The 18782-nt window shown below is 42.6% G+C and overlaps 1 protein-coding gene across 1 annotated transcript in view; it reads left to right on the top strand.

Moving 5' to 3' along the window:
* The window catches only part of CLNK (cytokine dependent hematopoietic cell linker), a 160114-nt gene that overhangs the window by 122841 nt on the left and 18491 nt on the right, over positions 1 to 18782 (top strand). Inside the window, exons 11-15 of the mRNA XM_078068388.1 lie at positions 152 to 262; positions 5720 to 5747; positions 8788 to 8806; positions 10636 to 10717; positions 12481 to 12521. Of these exons, the coding sequence (XP_077924514.1) occupies positions 152 to 262; positions 5720 to 5747; positions 8788 to 8806; positions 10636 to 10717; positions 12481 to 12521 (281 nt within the window). The remainder of the gene's footprint in view (positions 1 to 151; positions 263 to 5719; positions 5748 to 8787; positions 8807 to 10635; positions 10718 to 12480; positions 12522 to 18782) is intronic.

The raw sequence follows: 18782 nt of genomic DNA, 5'->3' as shown, positions 1-18782 counted from the left end.
GCTACCTGAAATGGATCAGACTGCCCCGTCAAGGAGCCAGCACCCCAAAATGGACTTCCCACCCAAAGCTGGGGACACAGAGGACAGGGCTGGTTGAGGAGCCACCTGCACAGCGAACCTTCTCAGACTCTCACTGTGACTCTTCCCACAGGCCACCTGTCACTCTTCCAAAGAAGTACCAGCCCTTGCCCCCCCAGCCGGAGAGCCGCCGGTCACCCCTCCCTCAGAGGATCAGCTTCCCCGACGTCCAGAAAGGGCCCAGGTGACAGGTTTGGTGTTGTTGCTGGTGAGATGCCCAGGGAGGTTGGTGGGCTCGGGAGGGTGAGGGCAACCAGCCATCTCGGGAAACAGTCTTCCTACTGTGCTGGGAAGAGCCAATGATGCATGGAGGGACAAGACTCTTAGAAAACTGCACTTGGATTCTTTAACAGAAAATATACCTTCTTGGGGCGCCTGGGTGGCTCAGTCATTAAGCGTCTGCCTTCAGCTCAGGTCGTGATCCCAGGGTCCTGGGATGGGGTCCCACTTCGGGCTCCCTGCTCAGCGGGGAGCCTGCTTCTCCCTCGGCCTCTGCCTGCCGCTCCCCCTGCTTGTGCTCGCTCTCTCTGACAAATAAATAAAACCGTTTAAAAAAAAAAAAAGAAAGAAAAAATTACACCTTCTTTGTAATAAAATTGAAACAAAGGCTCACTTGAGACCTGAATTGTTACAGAAGGAAATGTTAAGTGCCAGAAAGGAATCAGGACTTTTTATGTAAAAACTAAAAGGGGGTTCAGGCTATTTGTGGACCAATACTGCCCCCCGGCTTCTCACCACCCCGGCTGTGGGAATACAACCGCGTGTGAAAACCCATTTGTCAAAAACGTTATTGCCATTTTGACAAATAATTAAAAAGCCAACTCTATGTCATTAAGCTGACGACAAAGTCCCATTCCCAAACGTGTGGGTCATCTGGCAGCCAACAACAATCACAAAATGTAACAAATGCGAATAGGCACTTTTTTTCCCCCCAAGAGAGTTTGAATTTCCAGAATTTCCTCATTTTAGAAGTCAGAACAGAGATTAACATTTCTCTCTTGTTCCTGCATGGAATGAATGACGCTTTCTTATGGAAAGCTTGAATCAGCAGGTTGGAGCACAAGGCATTAGTCAGTCAGCATTTTTCATAGATAAATTCAAAATATCAGGCACATTTTGAGCTTCTATGGAAAACCCAGTCATCACTGGTTCTGCTGGGGAACGCTGAAGAGCCTAAAAGGCCATTTCCCCCTTATTTTTCTGGTGAATGTCTCTTCATCTGCTCATCCTTGGCAGCCCCACGCAAACATACCTCTGACAGGCAGAACCCCCTCCTCTCCCCGGTGCCATTTCCCCTCGTCTGCCGGCTTCTCCACTGGCCTTGCAGTGTGGGGAGGGATGCAAGCTCTCAGGTGTCGATTCCAACTGCCCCAATTGAAATTTAGGTGCTCCTTCTTATGAACTGGCAGGTTGGGTTGGAGGTGCCTTTGCCCTCGGAGAAATTAGCAGTGTCCAGAGACACATTTTGTTGTGATGAGTCGGGTGGTGGGAATTCTCCTGGCATCTGGTGGGTGGAGGCCAGGGATGCCGCTAAACAGTGTACGGGACCTGCAGTGTACGGGACCTGCAGTGTACGGGACCGCCCTGTGACAAAGAATAATGAGCCCTCAAAGGTCAATGGTGCAGAGCTTGAGAAAGTGCTTTAGAGCAAATGACTAAACTTCACCCAGCCCTCATCCTTCTGGGCAGTAAAGTGAGGATAACAGTAATACCTACCACCTACCTCATGGGCTAATGTGAGAATTACACAAGATGAATCATGCCAAGCGCTCCACACTTCCTGCCCAGCACATAGTTGTGACCTTGAGCCGTTTCCTGTTGGCACCCTTGCCCATCCCTTACCCCATATAATTATTCGGATACAGTTCTGTCTGTTCCACCCCAAAAGGGGGGACTGACTCATTTCAGTGTGCGTAGTTCCTAGCGCAATGTCTGCCTGGCACATAGTACACCTTCGATAAATCTGTATTTCCTTCTGCCGTTTCCAGAGGGTCCTAGCCAGACTGGGAGTCACCAAGTTTACTCAGTTTTGATTTCTAGTTTCAAATCGAGAGAAACAGGGAGGGGACAACAGCCAACAATTGACCATGAAACCCATAAAGTGATGTCATCAGAATTGGAAACGTAAAATGTATCATCCCTGACGCTACTGACCAAATAGTCTAATATGTTCAGAACTGGTCGAAACTCAGAGAAGTAAGGAGGTAGAACATAGGATGAATAAAATATCAGAGCTGATGAGGTTGTTCAGTGTGGAGAAAAAGAGAGGATCTTCTCTTCCTTCTGTTTCTTCATGCTGGAAAGCACAGGTGTTGGGACCCAGCAGAACTGGGTTTGGATCCCAGCTGAGTCACTTCTGGCTACATCATCTCATAAAGCTCTCAAACGGTTCTGAGTTTCCGTGTTTGTGAAGACAGCAGAAAGGTCCCCATGTGACAGAGTGGTAAGGATTTCTCTAGAGTGCCTAGGAGAATATCTGTCACGGCACAGAAAAGAAAGAAAAACACCTGAACATCATCTCCCATCTGTACCCAAAAGAATTAGGCACCCATAACCCTATTTTTCTCTTGAAATACAGGCTATATATTCTAGTGCAATGTTTCTCATTCTGGCTTTACATTAAAATAATTAGGAACGCTTTTTTAAAAGTATTATTCCCCAGTATGTGCTTTAATCACTCTGAGAGGTAAGAAGAACCCATCATGTTTTTTAAAGCTCCGCTGGGTGAATCTGATGTGCAGGCAGAGCTAAGGACCCAGAGGGAACCAGGTTCCAAGAATCTGTCAGTAAAGCTTTGATGGTCTTTAGGCCGTTCCTACATATGTTCCAGCTTCCAGTGTCTAAAATAATACTCCCTTGATCTGCAAATGAGTTCCTCTGCAGTCTGGATCACTCCAGCCTATCGTGCAGCCAACACCATGGTGTTGGAATCCTTACAAGTTTGCATTTTGCATCCTTTTGGGTTTCTGCAGCCATAGTTAAATTTGTTTAATCACTTTTAGAAGTGACGAGAACCTGGCTGGGTCTCTTCACTATCAACCCCTCCAGAGTGTCATGACATCCCATCTTACTGTATGCTTCCAGCAGCCCTCTAAAGTACGGTTTTCGAAGGCTCAGCGGCTGGTTCGTAGTAGGTGCCTGGTAAAAATCACTTCCCTACCCATTGGGCACAGAGGGTCACTAAGATTCACAGAGGTTAGGTGACTTGGTCAAAGTTATAGGGCTGGCGTAGGACTGTTGAAAGGGTCAAAAACCTATGTGAGACACCAGGAAGGTCACCATGAATAAGAAAGAGTTTTGCTGTAGGAGGAGAGCTTCCAAATTCATTTTGAGTTGGGCGCCATATTGGTAGTCAGATGGCCATTACTAATGATCCACATGTGGCCTGTCCACAACCACAGGAGGCTGTGGCTAGGTTCACTTTCTCTGAAAACAGAAGGGACTTTGGAGAGCTGAGCTGCTTCAGCCCATGCAGGAAGGCTAATGCCCACTCCCCTCCTACCAGCTGCTCCGTGGGCGCTTGGGGATGGATGGCGCTCCATCGGGGAGGCTGTGATTCACATGGGGTAATCCATGGCGGCCACTGAAGGCAGCCGACAGCTGCAGCCCTTTACAACGGGCTCTGCTCTCCCGATGGTGAATGTGGCTCTGCACATTGCTGCAGCCATTTGTCTCCACCTGCTCAGCCAGTCTCTGTTTGAAAGCTAGGTCTTGGCTTCACAAAACCATTGCTGAATCGAAGCACTTCAGTTCATGAACACACCACTTAAATCCTTCACCGACAACTGAAAGCTGGAAGAGAACTTTGAAGTCAGGGGAATGTTCGCTGGGCATTCTCAACCATTGATGTACCATTGTTATGATTTTTATCATATCCGTGTACTTAATATTTTTGGCTCAGCTCATTTTTTAAAGTAAGGAAATGTACTTAAAAGGGGAACATCATTAGCATAACTACAACACAGTTTCAGACCCAAACTTTGAGCCAGTGGCATTTCCTCTTTCTTAAAAGGGAGGACAATTAAAATGCAAGAGCAATATTTGGATAAAGTCATCACCACATGGAGACTCTCTCTTTGACATAATTAGAAAGAGATGAAAAAGGGAATAACTCCCTTGTATTTTTAATACCATGACATATGCACCAAATAAAAGCATCCTGAGTAATCATCAGAGGAAACGACATTTGCTGAGCTCTGATTAAATACAATGGGTCCACTCTGGGGTCTTTCGGATGCTTTACATCATGTAGTCCCACAACCACATTGTGCAGAGAGCAAGATCACAATCTCCAGTTTACTGAGAGGGACACAGAAATGCAGAGCGGTCACGAGCCACGACGTCTCCCTGCAGCTTCAGCAAACTCCAACCCCATGCTTCAGGGTTAAGCCAAAATGTCATTTACAGAAGGTACCTGCTATTTAAACAACAAAACTATGGTTTTTCCCTTTGCAACTAGCAAAGCCAGCACCACGTCAGTAGTCCTAAAATGCCAGAGTCTCTTAAACATTAAAAAGAGAAATTAGCCTCAATTTAACCCAAATAATTAATACTATGGGGTTCAACTTTATTACTTCCGATCATATCTCATTATCTTCCCACTTGCCCCATTAAGAGTGGGAGGCAGGGGGGCAGACGTACCATCTCTGATGGGCTGATGAGCTGGTTACAAAATACGGCCCTCAGTCCATTTCCCTACTACTTGGTGGTCTAAGAGCAGGATGCAGCATCTGAGCGCTGTGTGCTCCTGGGCTCATCTCCATCACCCTAGATCAACAGTCACCTTCTGAGGCTGGTGTTGCTGTCTCAACCTCCCCACATTCCCCAGGACCAGTCTCTCTCCGGCAGACCCAGGCAGACAGAATGTGCCTGTCACCCCCACGCCTTCATCACTCTTCATCTGACTTTGACCACATCCCAACAGCAGTGCCCACTGAGTGCCCCATATTGTCATCCTTATCACTAGCAATCCTCACAGTAACCCCCCAAGATGAATGCTCTTGTGGCCATTTCACAGATGAGAAAGACGAGGTTCAGAGGGGCAAAGTGATTGAATTGACAGTATCCACGAAAGGCTTGCTGGCTCTTCTGAGACCTGCCCAGGGCGCACGTCAGCACACTGTGTGTTGAGTTCTTACCCCATCATTCATTCCATGGTCTGTCTCAGTCTCCCTTCATGGAAGCATCCTTCCTCTGACACACGGCTTCCTGGGATCCCGCCGTACCCTACAACTTCACACGTGAGACCCTTTATGCTTCCTCAAAGCAAAACACGAAGAACTTTGCAATCAAGCTAATAATAGCAGGTCTGACTGTGCTAATGAAACCCAACACGGAAAACCAAATGTCAGGAGAAATGAAGACGTTATTGAAATTCTCCAAAAATGAGAAGCTAGTTTATTCATGTCCTTTCTGTCACCACCTTTCATATTGCCTCGTAACTTCTTCTGTTGCTTAGAAAATTATTATGAGAAAAATAACCTGGCTTTTGCTTTATAGTGCAGTGATGAAAATCACACTGGACCATGGCTGTTAATTTGGCAATGAAAATGCAGTCAAAGGTTTTTAAGGGCTCAGAGTGATTTTATCTTGATCATTATGAACTGTATTTTATGTAACACCGTATTTATTTTCCTTACAGGCAAATAAGCTTAAAGGACTTAAGTGAGGTAAGTGGAAATTTTGTCCTCGGAAACAAAGAAGGGATTTCTGTGCATTAGCATCTGTGATGGGCAAGACACTATTTGATTCAGAGACTTTATCACACTTAATTTTCATAATAGCTATGCTCAAATGTATTATTATCTCTACTTTAAAGATGAGAAAACTAAAGCAAAACATGTCAAGATCCAGATCTTAGACCAAGGTCTTATTTTGCCACCTGAATATACTCAGGAGTTCACCGGTCCAATGAAGAGCATCCCAGTTTCCATGGAAGACATAAAGCCTCCACCAATGGCGTCCAGTCTTCAGCTTTACAGAAATAGGATGTTGGAAATTGTACTATACCTTGACATTTGGTCTTCACAAGAAAGACAAGCTGGCTCAGTACAAAAAATTTGAGATACAGACCCACACAGACCTGGGTTTGAATATACACACAACCCCACCCCTCCTTCTGTTTTCTTGGCCATAAAATAGAGATAGATATACTTCTTTGCAAAGTTGTTGTGAAAAAGTTAAAGTAAATTAAAGCAAGTGCATAATGACCAGCGGAGCAGTAGAAGCTCAATAAAGAGCATGAAAGTCAAGTATCATGGAGCTGCCTTAGAGCCCCTCCACACTCAGCTCCCTAACCCCCAATGAGCAAGTTCCCTAAGAAGTGGTGGGTCCGCTGTGACTGATGAAAAGTCACTGTCCAACAACCAGAGTGGCCTCACCTCATTCCCACTGGCTTCCTAAGGGACTTGGTTCTTGTCTTAGTATTTCAACTATGCTCTTATATCTAGATGGCAGGGGTTAATCTATTTTCTTTCTTTCTTTTGTTCTGTCTGTCCGTCTGTCCTTTCTTATTTGGCTTTACGAGAATGCCAAAATCAAAAGTCACACTTCTCACTTGTCACTCAGCAAGACACTACCTCTCATCCATCAGATAATCATGGCAAGGAGGACAGCACATAACTGCTGAATGAGAAAGTGAGCCCTGGTTCCAATCAGGACCTCACCTGGCTCTCCCTCTTCTGGGAGTTGTTGGATTTTCCAAGTGCACCCCCGCCCCGGGAAGGAGAAAGGTGGGTGTGGCACTCTGCTACTGGGCACTCTCTGACTCCACCCCCTTGTTCCTGTGGGTCAAATTTATGTGTCCCTGGTTGCAGATAGCTGCCACCCGAGAGGATGTGTAGTCCACAACTCCTGGGTCAGCCTGCAAGGACAACAGGCCTTCCAATCAGTAAGGAGCAAGAAGGAAGTAGCAAGGTCAGCCTCAGACAGCGGGGGTCATGCAGGACAGTTTGTTTTCTTTGGGACTTTGGCTGGCATTCTAGAAGTAGATATCATCTAAAGAACAACACCGCCTACTGGAAAAACACATTCTTCCTCCTTATCTTTGGCCAAGACACTTCCCCATTGTTTGTCTGGGCCCAGAGTCAAGGCCATTTCTCCACTACAAAAGCCCATCTCATAGGGCAAATACTATGCTTGGGTGTGAAGTGCTCACTCACATTATATCTTGGGAACCAGAACCCATTCCCAGCAGCAATGGTGTGCTGCCCACCCCAACTCAACTTCACACAGCACATTAGAGTTGTCAGAGAGACTCAATTGTCTCATTTAATTCTCACAAAACCCTAAGAGAAAAAGAAGCCTCAGGGGGGTAGAAGACTTTCCAGAGCCCCCACAGTTGGCAGAGCACAGGGCCAGCCCCTGAAAATCCAGGTCCACTCCCCACACTGTGACTCTCTGCCTCAGGAAACACAGAGACACCTCCGAGCTAAAGTAGCTTGAAAGAAAAAAAAAAGGAGGAGAAGGAGGAGGAGGAAAGAAGGAAAGAAGGAGGCATTACTATTTAACTTGAATGTTTATTTTCTAACAACAAAAAAAAGTAAAGTAGATAAACTGAAGAGATTTTACCCCACTTTTCTAATTGCATTCCATTTTAAATTCAGAGCCCTTAAGCACGAAGTGGGCTGGATCTCAATTAAACAAAACACCTGCTCTCCCAGACAGATGGCTTCTTAGCCCTATTTCCAGCTCTGCTCCCCCAACTCCTTGAACAAGCCTGAGATTGTCTTCGACAAAGCTGTCTCCACAACAGCCTCTGACTGGTCACTTTGAACTGCCAGGTCCGAAGTCCTGGGCAAGACTCAGTGGGGAGACTTTCAAACCACTCATTAGGATGGATTCATTACCCTTTTTACTTAGCCTATAGATTTGCCTGATTTGCTGTCCATGATGAAATGTATGGCCTCTTTCCCAGAACCCAACTCTTTGACACCGAGGTTTTCAAAACAAAGGGGCCTGCCTGTTGGCTAGCTTCAGACAAGAGGTTCAATGCCTCTCTGAGCGATTTGTTGCTAAAGGTTTCTTGTCTGTGGAGCCAAGGTGAGTCAGGAGACCTGGGCTCCAGGGGTCAGTACACTCCCCCCCAACACACACACACCCCTGCATATAAAAAACATCATAAGTCCAGTTTGTAGCCGGAACTTTTCATGTAACATTGAGACATATTGTAGTATACTCCTATTTCATACTCTGCATAAATACTTGCAATGCATTTATAATATTCCCATAAGTCAGTACAGCACCAAAATTTACTTAACTGTTCTCACTTAGATGGGCATGTAGATTGTTTCCAGGGTTTGACACCATAAGTAATGATGTACTGGACGTCTTTGTGCATGGAACTGGGTCCAGATTTCAGGTGTTTTCTTAGGAAAAAAAGTCTCATCGATGGAATTATCGGGACGAGGATAGGAGCAATCCTAAGGTTCTTGACAGCTATGATTCAACTGTTTTCAGAAGAGTCAAAGTAATTTATAGCCCCATCAGCAGACTGCATATTTTCCTGTTGCCTCACACAGAGAGTAGAACATTTCGATTTTGCTTAGTCTTTTGGAGAATTATTTGTAGGTTTTAAAAAATCTATACTAACAAAAATGTTGCGCAAATTCTACTAACCAATTGCTCCAAGAAAAACATGGTTTAATGTAAAATTCTCTATCACCAAGATTCACTCAACGTTATGCTTTTGTTGTTGTTAATTCAATGCAGGTCCTTGGAACAGAGAGAGGTAAGCTGTTTACATTTGTTTTCATACACTGATACTATTAGGTTAAGTTCCATTTCCAGATTTATAGCATTAGTCATTTTTACAAAGGATTGTTTCAGGGCCTGGCATATAAGAGCACCTGCGTGTGTGCATGATGATGTGATCCAGGTGGGCCCGGGGCCTCCTAGTCTACTCAAGAGCCCCCTGGTTGAAACAAAGTGATTAAAATTGAGGCTCAGGTGGAGGTCTTTCTTCCACCATAGGCAATGACAAGAAGAAGGCATGCTGTCAGCCCCTGCCACTTTAGAAAGACGTGCTTGGCCCACTGCTCCAGGGAAGCTCTTGGTCTTTCTGGCTTTGATGGTACCCATGCACACACACACACCCTCATGTGATCGTGCACACACACATATGCATGTATGCACATTGTTGGTAGATGCTAAGCAGCAGCAAGTTCATGCCCACCTTTGAAATACCATTCACCTGATTCACTTACGATGACGAGTTATGTCAAAGTCCAAGGATCTGAGCCATGACCCAGAGACTTAACACAGGCTGCAGAGTCCCACAAAGCAATATCGGTTAGGATTTCAGAGGCTGCCACCAACTCAGTTTGGTTTTGGCCACGTTGTATTGCCTCTGTGGGTCTCAAGTCTGCTCTTCTTTATACGGAGGGAGTTAGGCTTGAGTGGGCCTAACCAGGGTTTGTAGATTCTCAAGGGTCCCTTATGGAGAAGTGGGGGTCAGTTGGCAATTCTAAATAACTTTAAAACCTAAAGTAAACTGTGCCCTTTTCCACACTGAAACTCAACATCCTCACTAAAATTTTAGTTCAGATGTTGTCGTCTTGGACTTCTGGGATTATCGGTGCAATGATGTCACGTTGCTCAGCGCATGAGGGGCAGAGGCTCTGGATGGCTGCTGATGACATTAAATGATTTTACGGGATGGGTGACTAGTGGACCAGGCATTGACCCCAATCACATTGCAAGTAATCACAGCCCCTCAATCAGAGGTGTCCAGTCTGTGACCCACCTTGGACAGAGAAAGAGCACAGAGCAACAACCAGAATTAAGACATGTCAATGTCGATTCGCTTCCTTAACTTTACTTCTAAGGACAGCAACTGGGAGAGTGTTTTATGGCATTTCATATCATAGTATGATTACATCACTTGGTGATTTGGATGGCAGATTATTCATGATGAAAAGGAAATAAATAGTGGTCACATCCATGGCATATGTAATTACTAAATAACTCCAGTTCATATGGTTGGCAGATCTTTTCAAAACTTAAAGATCAAAGGGGGAAAATTGAGAAAATGTATGCCTGCTGGTAAGCAGGTAGGCACGGCTGGTCTACATCAGAATCCTGGGAGCTCTCCAGCCCTGTCGCAGAAGAGATAAGAGACTTCAGGAGAGCGGGGGCCAGCACTGGGCAACCCCCTGCCCAGAGCAGTTCTCAAGTTTCACTGTTTTATTTATGTTCCTATGTAAGTTTTCATTTGAATGCAGAATTCAACTTTGGTTCACTTCCACACCAAGCCCTTCCAATACCAAATACCTTCCGATGTGATATTCTGTATTTCAGGAAGCTCAATGATGAATTCCAGATTCAGTATTCTTGATCCTATTGAATATTCACGATTCGAAAGAGTTTTTATAGCCTCAGGGAAAAGCCGCCCACAGGAGCCAGGGGAGTTGTAGAATATGTAGGTTACGGTTTCTGCTGACCACCAACAGCCCTCTCCTACTAATCAGAGATCACTCAGATGAAATCACAGAAGTTCCATTAGGTCCCCAATCATTTTCTTTTTACAACCTGACCAAATTATGCGACTCCTTTATGCAGTTCCTCATTACCAGATGAAGCCTGAATCAATTCACCTGTCACAAAATCAAAGCACTCCAGAGATTCCTCTTGCCATTGCCAGGTAAGGAGACAGGAATGCCTTGCTGGGCGGCAGCCTGGGGGTCAGGCCATGTGTCGTCCTGGATAATGACGCACGAAGGCTTCCTGAGAAATGGGAAGTCTTTGGTCTTTGATAATGAAGCCCAATGATGAGGCCCAAGGGAAATGTGTGAGTCACAGTTGTTAGGGAAGGTAATGGCCTTGTTCTTCCTGTAATTTACTAGTGATTGCTTGTTAGAGAAGTTTGGGAGATCTGAAGGCTTGGATATGAACTAGACAGGTTTAACTGGAATGGATGCAAACCAATCTGGGGGAAAAATTGGCTATTTCTAATTATTCTCAGTTGGTAACTTGTAAGTTACCATACGCAAACTGACAGCTAATTTTGAACAAAACTTTATAGATGGTTGGAGGTTGAAAATGCCATTATCTGATTTAACACTTGCCTGATGGGGTTATTGTGACCACTGCTGTCCCAACTGAAGATTCGAGGAAGCAGAGGCTCAGACCAGTGATTCACTGACCAAGGTCACTATAAATTAGCGGTGGCTTCCTTACAACAAAATCCAGGGCCTCCAAAATTAGTGCTTCTAAGGTCCCCATGACCCCTGGCTGGCCAGTGGCTCCAGCCTCAGTTCATGCCACTTTCCCACTGTCTCAATCCCTGTTGTCACATAATGCAGGACATTTGCACATGCTCTTCCTCTGTCTATACCACCTCCCCCCATATTTCCCTCTTTCCACCCTCTCCCTACTTGGAAAAACCCCTCTTCAGCCATCAGACCCCAGCTTAAAGCCACACTGAATTTAGGAGATAGTTTTGACCCACTCCCCAGAGGGAATAAATGAGGCCCAGAGAGGTGGAGTTCCTTACTACTGAAGTCAAGTCCAACTTCGAAGCCCAAACGGTAGCCCATGCTGCCAATAATGGCTTGATTCTGAAAATGCATGAATGCTGACTTTCCCTGGTGCCCTGCCCACAGTTAAGATGCTATCTTTTATTTATTCAATAAGTACAGGGAATGTACCTTGTCTATGGTAGAACAGAGAAGTGGTCAGGAGACATTCACCAGAATCGGACTGCCCACCTCATCACTAGCAAACCACATCCTTGGGCAACACTGCTCGTCCTACAGTAGACGCTGAGAGCAGAGCCAGGCCTATTGCCAGTGCCCAATAAATGTCAGCTCTCACCGCCATGCCAGGCCTGCACATCAAGGGCATGATCTCCATCCCCCATTACCTCCCTTTCCCTCGCTTGCGTGTTGTTGTTTAAAGAGTCTTTTATTATATTTTTATAATCCTTTTTCTCTTACGGATTTCCTTATAATAATCCAGTTTTCTCACTTAGCTCACATTTCAAGAAGGAACAAAATAATTTCTGTGCTCCTCTTGCTTGCTATGGCTCGCTCTCCTTCAACTGGTAAACAATTTCTATAGAATATTAGCCCCAACCCGCCACCTATCTATAGTGACTGTAGTTACGAGGCAAGTCTGAATTCATGGTTTCCAAAAGCAAAGAATCATGATATGTGCTCACTGAAATATGATGGGAAGAACTTGTATGGGTCAATTTGTTCCATATCTGTTTGCCTGCCTTGAGAAAAGAGAGAAAGAACCACCCGCCTATTGCCTTACAAAACAGAAATCCTCATAGCACAACCAGTGAAATATAAAGTGCTTTGTAAATGGGACTTAGTCCACTATGACTGACGTCGCCTTTGAGTGGAATTTTACGTACTATGGGAAATACCAACATTCTGTCAATTCTAACATTCCCTTTAGTTCGCCATTCATGACCAGGAACCACAGTGTACAAAACAGAGGTAAGAGCACCATATGTAAGAATTATAAAACAAACAGGTAAGCCATCACACTATGACATCCCTGCACTGTGACTTAGCTTTTGTGAGCCTCCACGCCGTTGAGCTGATGCGTGTAGGTGTAATTAGCTTGTTTTCATTCATAGATAGTATTCCATTATGTTAATATCCCAATTTTTATCCATAATTCAATATGATCACTTAGGTGGTTTCCAGAGTTTTCTTCTTATGAACATGATGATGTTATGAACAATACTGTAGAAGTCGTCCCATGTACACAACACGGTAACTTCTCTAAGAGTGAAATTTCTGGGTCGGAGTCTATGCCTCTCTTCAATTGTACTAGATGCATCCTCCAAAGCAGACATGTTAGTGTCACCAACAGCTTATGAGTCCTACTCATTCCCCATTATCTCCAGTAGTTGTTCTTGACAAACTTTTAGTTTTTGCCAATCCTTTGGATGTAAAATAGATTTATTTTAAATATGTCAAATGAAGAAAATCAAATTGACTCCTCTTACTAATTGACTGTAAAGATAAATATAGGATACCTGTCTGCAGAGATGTCTACAGCAACATATAAATATAGCGTTATATTACTATTGGTGGTGGGTTTTGATTAGTATTATTTTGTTCAAACAAATCTATCGTGTACTTTTGCATTTCTTTCTTCACTCCATATGCTATGGAGATTCTGTGTCCAGGTCTAATCCTGCAATCTCTTTCTGTTGAGCCTCAAGAGGGCTTAGAGCTGGAGGAAGCAGACCCCATGGGATATAGTGGAATGACTGAGGGTTCTACTGACCTGAGTCCCAGTGCTGCCTCCTTCCCTGCAATAGGGTCATCTTGAGCAAGTTCACTCTTGGATCCTCACCCTCCCTCCATCCATAAAATCCAAATGATAATATTAACTCACAGGGTTACACACACACACACACACACACACACACACACTATCGTGTGATACATCGTAGGCAACTGACACATTTTAATAAATATCCTTCCTTCTCCAGAGATTCCCAACCCAACTGACCCATTAGACCTAAGAGTTTTCTGCCTCCCCTCCATCTTGTCCTTATTCCTCTTCTGCCCTACACTATCTATGCCTTAGATTGAAAAACCAATTTGGAAAGCTTATTTCCCATGATGTGTGCCTCATTGCTAGTAAGAGTTTCCCAAGAGGGGCGCCTTGGTGGCTCAGTCGGTTAAGCGACTGCCTTCGGCTCAGGTCATGATCTCAGAGCCCCAGGATCAAGTCCCACATCTGGCTCCCCGCTCAGTGGGGAGTCTGCTTCTCCCTCTGACCCTCCCCTCTCTCGTGCTCTCTCTCTCACTCTCTCTCTCTCAAATAAATAAAATCTTTAATAAAAAAAAGGCGTTTCCCAAGAGAGGACTTCCTTTTTTGAAGGAAGGCAGTCAAAAGGAGCTGTGATTAATGGGATGGGCTCAATCCCTAAGAATCAAATGGCAGAAACAGTAGTCCTGGAGGCCAGACTAGGTGTACGAAGATAAAAAGACTTGCAGCATCCAGGGGCGAAAGTCTAGGAGCTGAGCGAGGGTTGTGAGAATATGCTTCAGGGAAGCAGAATCCGCATAGAGAGAATTCCAAAGTCTTAATTTGAAAGACGAAACCATGCACAAGTGAAAAATGAAGAGCAATTCAAGACTGGAATAGCCGTGTTAGTGAAGTGGATGGCCTTCACAGACATGAGTCCAGCCAAGCACCCCAGGACCAGCAGTATATCATCTGTACTGAGCTCTTGCAGACTGTTCTCCGCTCGTGTCCGAGAAACGGTTGATGAAGGAAGCAGCCCAGAATGGACAGGGGAAATGTTTCCAGAGCCTTCAAACACCACTGATTCATTCCTCTTTCAGTCATCAAACATCCACAAAGCACATGGGTTGTACACAGAATCAGGCTGGGCCCTAAGAATACAGAACAGAGACAGCCCTGCCCTTCAGCTAATCAGTGCTTTCACACCTGCCTCGCTCCACCATCGGCTTACTGAGCAGGTGTTCATTCTACTAGGTGAAAATTCATTTCTGGATCACCAGGGCATGGCAGAAACTAGATACACAGAAAACCACACAATCCCAGCACTCAGTTTTCAGTCTAGCAGACTCTCTAAGGCTTACTGGTTTTAATTTGAATGCCTGAGCAGGAGTCAGCACTCTTCATGTAGAATAGTGAAATCTACACCTCTGTCAATGGGGATATTATCATCCTTATTCTACAAATGAGAAAGGAATTTGGGAAATGCTTATTTTTGATAGTTCAGCTACTACTTGATAAACAGACTTGCCTCAATTCCCTGATTAATGAATTCAAGCTAAGCTATTAGGAGTCTGAGAATTCTGTACCCAACAATTCCAAAGGCCGGGGGGGGGGGGTGTCCACACCACCAGGCAATTCTTGACACCAGCTTGGCGACCTACAGTTCAACTCTATTCTGACACTACATGAATTCATTAGATCCCACAGGTAAAGTGTTCGATCCCACAAGATTGTGCCCCACCAGCCCACGCCAGATGCCAAGCATATGTCACTTGGGCTTCTGATCAACCAGCTATAGATCCAAGGTTCCAACAAACCCCTCCCTAGATTCAATTAATTTGCCAGAGTGGCTCACAGAACTCATAGAAACATTTTTCTTGCTGGATTAGCATTTGATTGTAAAAGAATACAACTCAGCCACAGCCAGATGGAAAGGATTCATAGGGCAAGGTCCTGAACAAAGGGGCTTCTGTCCTCATGGAGTTTGGGGCCCTGTATAATGGCATGTGGAAGCATTCTGGTTCACCAACTTAGAAGCTCTCTGAACCCCATCCTTTGGGGTTTTGGAGAGGCTTCATTACATAAGCATGATTGGTGAAATCACTGGTCACTGGTGACTGATTCAACCTCCAGCCCCTCTCCTCTTCCCTAGGTCAAGGGGGTGGGACTAAAAGTTCCAACACTCCAGGCACATGGCTGATTTACCTGTCAACCATCCTTAGGCACTTTCGGAAAGCCACCTCATTAATCTACTCAGGTGTGGTTGCAAGGGGCTTGTTATAAATATTAAAGTACCTGTATCATTCTTATCACTTAGGAAATTCCAAAGGTTTTTGTTGTTGTTGTTGTTGTTCTGATAAGACCATGTTTTAATTGCCTATGACAATTCCAAAGGTTTTGGAGCGGCTGTTAACTGACTACAACCAATACATGTTTCATCACCACATCACAGAGCCTAAGCAAATGGGTATCAGGACCAAAAAATAAATTGTTTTGATATATTGGAAGATGGTCCAGAAAGGTTTGGCTCTACTCCAAAATTATAACATTGATCTCTAAGCTTGGGATTGTAGATGATCTATGTTCTTTTTTGCCTTAAATTTTTTTCTGACATTTTCTTTTTCTATCAGCATTTTATAAATATTCTTTAAAAGATATGGCTCTTATCTTATAAAATTAATTTTTAAATTGTGTGTAAGAGTAAATTAAAATTTACCAATAAATATATATGGATACCTGCTGAAAATAAAATGCTTTTATATAACTTACAAAAGAAAAGTCTAAAACTGTGTTTCTCTTATAATATTAACAACATAAGCAGTGGTGTTTTTTGAGTGATCAGTACAGGTCAAACACCACGCTAACAGCTTTATATATGGAAGAATTTTGAAATATTAGTAATTATTGATATCAATATGATTCTACAACCCATGCCTTTTTTATTAGGCTGCCCTGCCTCAAATTTTATTGACCACCTACACAGCGTCCTCCCCACAATGTTCTTCTACTTACTCTGTGTCAATCTCTTCATTAATGTGGCCCTCTGTTCTCCAAGTAGGAGAGCCCTATTTCATCGGGTTATAAAACTAAAATGCAGTTTCATGTAAAATATATATATATATGTATGTATATATATATTTATATATGTATATATGTGTATGTGTATACATATAAATGGGTGTATATATAATATATATTTAATATTATAATATGTAATATATATATATAATTTCCAAAGATCAGCTGCCATTATTCTAGAACAAAATCAGTTAAATATTTGTAGCGGATTATATGCTCAGAATTTCATTCACTCATTAAACAAAGATCCAAAGGGCCTTCAGGGGAAAACAGCACAGCAAAGTTGTTCTGTTTGTTGTTTTGTTCTATCTAACTCATTCTCTACATAGACTACAAATGCATATAGCTCTTCCCAAATGCTCTTTTTCAAGTCAGACTCTTGAAGTATTCAAGCAAGGCACTCAGAGTTGAAATATAATAAATCAGTTGCCACAATATAATGAAAAATTCATAATCACTGAACACTATTATGTAAACTACACAAACCAAGTGATAGACAATGCTGATAATGGTTATTTTCTTTTCTCAAGGACACTCTTACAGCTTCGATCCATGTTGAAAAGATAGCGATGGCCATTTCCGTAATAAGTCTCTATGTACCACTTCACTATAATTTAAAATAAAGTTTTTGAAGTATTTTTGGAAATACTACAAGAGCTCTTTTAGCTTTTTGGTTAGGATTTGCCTAGTATATAGTCTCCATCCTCCCATTAGTGATCACTTTGTCATTATATTTAGGTGTCATCATACTTGCACATAACTGGGACTTTTAAACTAGTCTGCACCTAATTTTTCAATGCTTAGCTTAAACTTTTGACATTTATTGTGATTACTAATATTTTAGATCAGTTTTTATATTACTCTGTGACTCCTATCTGCCCTACTTTTTTGGACTATTTCTTTTCCTGCCAGATAGTGGGTTCATCTCCTAACTCCCCTTTCTTTCTCCCCCTTGGAAGTTATACATTCCAATCCTATTCACCCATTCATGACCTTTAACATTTAAATAAAAGCATGCTTGAATTTTAAGAATCTGAGGTTCGTATCCTCTTCCCAAGCAATAGAAGAAACTCAGAATGCCCTAATTCTGATGGTATGGATTCTGCACTATTTGAAAATTGAGCTCCTTTACTTATAAAATTTGAAAATCAGAGATGTCTTTAGCATAATTCCTATTTTTAAGGTCATAAATTGGTGGGTGAAATTAACTTACTATGATGAATGTGATTTAAACTTCAAGCAAACAAACATTTTTCAACAAACGTTTTCGTACACGTAATTCCCTATAACAAACATTCTTAGGCTCCACATTAAAAGCCACAATCCTTGGAACCATTAAAATAGAATGTAAAATGTTTCAGGAGTACTCTGTGCGTCTTAGTAAACTTAAAGAAGAATTCAACTTTTTTATGACAAGCAGCAGAATAAAAACATAAAACCTAAATGCTACAGTAACTAGCATGTAAGTATTTGCTATCAGTATTGTGTTTCAAAGTATACTGTCACAAGTATCCCACTCTTTCAAAGTTCTTATTCAGCTACTAACTAGGACTATAATTTTAGTTATATTTTTAGACTGAATTAAGACTCTATAGCTTAAAATTCTGGCTTTATACTAATCACCTTTCTTCCATGTTATATTATTACTGTCCAGTATTCTCCTTTGATATTGTTTTCATACTCTCAAGGCTTTATGATTTTTATACAGTTAATCCTTGCTTAAAATTACTATCATATTTATAAATATCTTTGCTTAGTATTTCTCTTAACACTTCACTCCTTCCTTGTGGCCTTGATTTCATCCTTTATTAGTGTTTATGAGAATGGCATGCAGTGGAAATATGCTATTTTCATTGAATATAAAGAGAAAACACCATGTCAAAACTTGACAAGTGGTAGTATCTTAAAGTTTAGGTTCCACGTGAACACTAAACCCTTTCAATGAACTTTTTGTATTCTGTTACCTTAAAGTCCATTGGTCTATCTTGTTCTTTTAAAAAATCTTCTAACCAGGCATGATTTTGTAATTTCATGCATTGGTCACTTGGAATATTATTCACAGACCTGAGCAGATCTTTCCAATGTAACACATTTTATAATATTTTTTTAATTACATTTGCAAATAACACCACCAGTCTCATCAGAAAAGTGTGTTGTTATGTAACGGTGGTAGATAAAAGTTTTTCCAAATTCTAGTTTGCACTAGAAAAATCTAATTTTATAACTGGCAACAAATACTGCCAGTTGTTTTCCATAAAGTGACAGGCTTACTTGGTTCATTTTTAATAAAATATCTGCCAACTGCCCAAGTCTGAATAACCATAATTTATCTGTTAGTCATTCTTTTAGGTTAAAAAAAGTGATATTCCATTAAAACAAAAAGTTATTCTTTCAAGTTAAAAAAGTAGTGT

The sequence above is a fragment of the Halichoerus grypus genome, chromosome 3, assembly GCF_964656455.1.
Source record: "Halichoerus grypus chromosome 3, mHalGry1.hap1.1, whole genome shotgun sequence".
Lineage (NCBI taxonomy): Eukaryota > Metazoa > Chordata > Mammalia > Carnivora > Phocidae > Halichoerus > Halichoerus grypus.
Note: the sequence above shows the minus strand (reverse complement) of the source record. Positions and strands in the feature narration are given on the sequence as shown.